General features: G+C 31.6%; 2 protein-coding genes across 3 annotated transcripts in view; both read right to left on the bottom strand.

Moving 5' to 3' along the window:
• LOC109540251 overlaps positions 1-3,211 on the bottom strand; it is a 16,144-nt gene extending 12,933 nt beyond the window's left edge. For both annotated transcript variants that reach the window (XM_019908538.2, XM_019908539.2), the window contains exon 1: positions 3,082-3,211. The gene's annotated coding sequence lies outside the window, so the exon portion shown is untranslated. The remainder of the gene's footprint in view (positions 1-3,081) is intronic.
• Positions 3,212-4,373: 1,162 nt separating this feature from the next.
• The window catches only part of LOC109538313 (exoglucanase B), a gene marked incomplete in the record, with an annotated part of 30,276 nt that continues 30,006 nt past the window's right edge, over positions 4,374-4,643 (bottom strand). The window contains 1 exon segment of the mRNA XM_048664193.1: positions 4,374-4,638. Within this exon segment, the coding sequence (XP_048520150.1) occupies positions 4,408-4,638 (231 nt within the window).

Raw genomic sequence — 4,643 nt, 5'->3', positions numbered from 1 at the left:
CAAGAGAAATGTTGACCGATGAGCAAATTATAGACTCCGTAACCTCATCTACAGCTTTAAGCGATAATGCGAAAGATGACGATTTAGGTGAAACGTATTCTACTGTAGACACTAATGCTGTTCCAACCATTTCTGAAATGACAAAAAAAGTGTCAGAAACTCAGAATTTTCCAAAATTACGCCAAGTTCCTAATCATATCTGGGAGTCTTTTTGTGATCTTGAAAACTACATAAATAACATCTATTTTTGCAGCAGAAATGTACAAACAAAAATTACAGACTTTATGAAGTAGATTTAAAATTGAATTTTGTTTATCTTTTTGTGTTCTTTTTAGTTATACCTACTAACTTCTACTCTATGTAAAAATAACGAAATAAAATAGATCACGTGTTTTTGTATTATTATTCGCTTATAGCGAACTCCGGATATAACAAACCAGTTTTAGTTAATTTTTCAAGTTCGTTATATCCGGACTCAACTGTAGTTAGTATATTAAATGATTTGTTTACATGAAAAGGTTAAGGAAGTGCTAATACAGGGTGTCCCACCGCGAACCGCCGCGATCGATAAACTGGCAAGCTGTAATTAGGGGGAATTTCAAAATTGGACAGTCTACCGAAGTCATTGGGGGGCAAACGGTCTAAAATACTTTCAAGATGGCCACACTTCCGGTTATACCGGAAGTAGGTATCAACTTGATAATTTTAATTGGAACACCCTATATATTATTACATTTTTAAATTCCACTCCATATTCTAAATATATTTGAAATTTTATGTAAAAAATGACAGTTGCAGCCACTTGAATAATTATTTGCTATTCTAATAAGGGAATATGTTCTACTTAAATTGAGTAGCATTTACTGTTGAAAAAGACTTAGCTTCATGGAATTTCGACAAAGTTTTGATAACTATTAATTCAAAGTGATAAAAAAATAAGTTTCCAAATGACTTTGACAAGGAAACCGCCTTAAATCAATTTTTTCAAATTGAAACCCCCTTTTTGATATTTTTTTCTTATTCAGTATTAAAAATAAGGTTGAGCTTGTGTAAAGTTGTCTATTCCAAAAGTGTTTAGTGTTCGAAATACATATTGTCAATTTAATGTTTTCATATGGCTATTTTGCCGCATCTAATTTTAAATCCTGCCACTCTTAGTTGCCATGACAAAAGTGGTCATTTTGAATACAATCAAATGTCAAAAGAATGCATACAGCTGTCAGAAACCTTTTGAAAATAATTAATAATCATCCCGGACGCTTAAATTGTACAAACGAAGATTATTTAAACTTATTTTATATTTATGGAGAATGTGATAAGATTATATCAAGAACATTTTATGTATTATTAATTATCATTATATCAAGAACAAAAACAAGTTTTTTTTTAAATCTAGGGGTCTCTAATTTTTCTGGTTGCCTTTTTAAACTGAAGATGCACTGTTATTTAGACGTACCTATTCAAAATTCTTGAAATTTTCCGTGATTTGTTTAACATCATAGCGTGAAGGCGGCTTCTGTTTTTGTGGATATCGAGTGTCAAATGTGACACTGTTCTTCATATTCTCTCTTCACATGAATTTTATCACATTCTCCATAAATAGTACATAAGTTTAAATAATCTTCGGTTGTATAATTTAAGCGTCTGCGCATGATTATGAATTATTTTCAAAATGTAACTGACAGCTTGCAACATTTCTTTAGCATTGGGTTGTATTAAAAAAGGCCACTTGCGTCATGGTAACTAAGAGTGACAGGATTTAAAATAAGATGCGGTAAAATAGCCATATAAAAACATTAAATTGACTATATTTGGAAAACTACACACTTTTGGAATATACAACCTTACACAAACTTACACTTATTTCTAATACTGGGCGGTTGTCTCAACTGTATTTTGAAACTTATTTTTTTAACACCTTGTATTAATAGTTTGCAAAATTTTGTTTACATTCCATTAAAGTAGGTCCTTTTCAACAATAAATGGGACTCAAATTAAGTAGCACATATTCCCTTATAGGAATAAGTAATTATTCCAGTGGCTGCAACTGTCATTTTTTACATCAAATTTCAAATACATACATCAAAAACGGTTAGACTTTGGAGTAAAATTTAGAAACGTAATATAATTGTACCGTGGATGGCCAAGTATCAAACTCTTTCTTCAGCTTCCAACTTTTATTCCACTCGGTATAACTTTAACTACGGAACAGGAACAAACTAACTTCAAAATTACCGTTCGATCCCCCCATTCCAAACGTGAGTACCCCAGGCCATTTCCGTTACAATATATAAGGTGTTCCATTTAAAATAAGTAAGTTGATACCTACTTCCGCTATAACCGGAAGTGTAGCCATTTTGAAAATATTTTAGATCGCTTGCCCCCAATGACTTCGGCACATTGTGCAATTTTCAAATTTCTCCTATTTACAATTGGCTAGATATCAATCGCGGCGGTTCCCAGTGGGACACCCTGTATAGTACTGGCAACTCCGCGAAAAATTTCCACTGGCACGCAGGCGCAAAGAGCTGAACTATCACGGGGACCGGTTTTGTTTTGGAAATTGGTGAAATTCAGAGGGTGAAAAGTGGCGGAAAACAGCATTCGGTTGAAAAATGTATAGGAAAAATGTTGTTTGTTACGAGATTTGCTATAAGGTGAGTATAGTCTTAATCGGAAAAGCGGCAATCCTAGTACCACACTGTAGTGTAAAGGATTACCACCGAGAAAACAGCTCTGTTTCGTTTCTTTGTCCCTGTAATTCTTATTTTATTTGAAATTGTTTCGAAACCTATGGAAGATAAATATATGAATGTGTATTTTTGTTCTGATAAATTGTTTTTAAATGTAACGTACTGCATGGTTATATTTCCCAGGAGTTTTAACCGAAAATTGCCTGTAGTAACTTTCCTTGAACTGGTAAAGTGATTTCAACACTTAGTACTATTAAGCCTGGTATTTTAAGTATAAGAATTCATCATGCAGTATTAACTACATGCGGCAAAATCATATAAAGTAGCAGTTGTAATTGTTAAAAAAAAATCTGTGCCTTTTCTAATTAGCACCTTAATGTTAAAATACCTTAAGAACTGAATTGTTGCATTAACAGAAAACATGAAACACTACAAACACATTCACTAATCAGAACAGAGACAAAATTGTCTCTGATAAGAAATCAAACAACAAGCCTTTTAGAACAGAGAACTTTATAGGTTAGACCATTTTTGATTGATGGACATTCAACTTGGGAACTTTAATATACTATATACTACTTTGACAACAGCGCAACAATTCGAATTCAAAAATAATTTTTTTAAATAACTGATTTAAATGTTATGAAATTGTCCACAATTTTGCTTGAAAATTTTAAATTTAGTTTAAATTTAACAACAGAAGTAGTAATTTTTTTACTACTAGCAATTGAAACAATCATAAAGAAAAAACTACTACAGAGTCGGAATTTAAAAAAATGCACTGAATGTTTAGAAATTTAACTTAAACAAATATTGTAGAAATATAGACGAAATTAATTCGGTTAAGTATTTAAATGAATAGATAGCTACTACAGAATTTATTTCCTATAAATATAATAGAGAAAAAGATTTTACTTAATTAGCATTTAAGAATAAAGCTACTAAATTGTGAAATAGAACTAGAAGACTTACTATTAATTAGAGAGCTTCCTAATATCGTAAGTAAACCCGAATAATATATAAACAGGTTTACTATAGCCGAAATTCACTATAAAACATGCTTTTCCACACTATGTATTACTAAATCTAATTTTAAATTATTTATTAATCCCCAAGCAGGTATTTGAATAAAAGAAATAAAATTTATTAATAAAACAAATAGAAAATTGACCCAATCTTGTGATATACCAAATAATCAGATATTTTAGTTAGCACATGTCTAGTGCAAACGCTGAAGCTTTAATAATTACTCGTTCATTTTAATCCATAAAAAATAAAAACAACTAAATTATAGACCCAATCTTACGTGGTAAACCGGGAAAAACCTCGAAACATTCATTGTAAGCAAATTATTTAAAATTCGATCGATTAATAAACTAGATTCATTTTATCCAAAAAATCAGAGACCAAAAAAATTTATCGGACAAAATCTCTTAATTTTCCCTATAAGGAAAAATTAACCCTATGCCGGCTCACTACACAACTCCACGGTATTTAGTTACCATAAAATTTAAATTGTATACATATACGTCCACCACACAATATAAATTACTGCTGTTAAAATCACAATTCATTCATTACAAAAAAAAATAGGTATTCTCACCCATTCTAACTGTATGAAAAAAAGATATATTCAACGGGAAGGAAAAATAACTATAGAAAAACCTCAGGAAACAAAAATTCTTTGCAATATATTTATTTTTGAAGACATTGTTTACTCATTAAACAACATTCCGTAAGCACCCAGAGCAAGAGCCAAATCTGCTTGCTCCCAGAAGCGATGGTAGGTGATGGTGGGGGCTGGTCCACCGTTCAAATAAGACTCCAGCTGGCTCCAGTTGGGATCGTTCTTGTACCATGAACGAATACTAATGAAGGTTGACGAAGAGTTTATGTAATCTCCATTGGGGTAAGCTCCGGACCATCCAGATATCGGGATATATACCTGTA

This window comes from Dendroctonus ponderosae, unplaced genomic scaffold (genome assembly GCF_020466585.1).
Source record: "Dendroctonus ponderosae isolate FM_Combo_2020 unplaced genomic scaffold, Dpon_F_20191213v2 Dpon_F_20191213_2, whole genome shotgun sequence".
Classification (NCBI taxonomy): Eukaryota; Metazoa; Arthropoda; class Insecta; order Coleoptera; family Curculionidae; genus Dendroctonus; species Dendroctonus ponderosae.
Note: the sequence above shows the minus strand (reverse complement) of the source record. Positions and strands in the feature narration are given on the sequence as shown.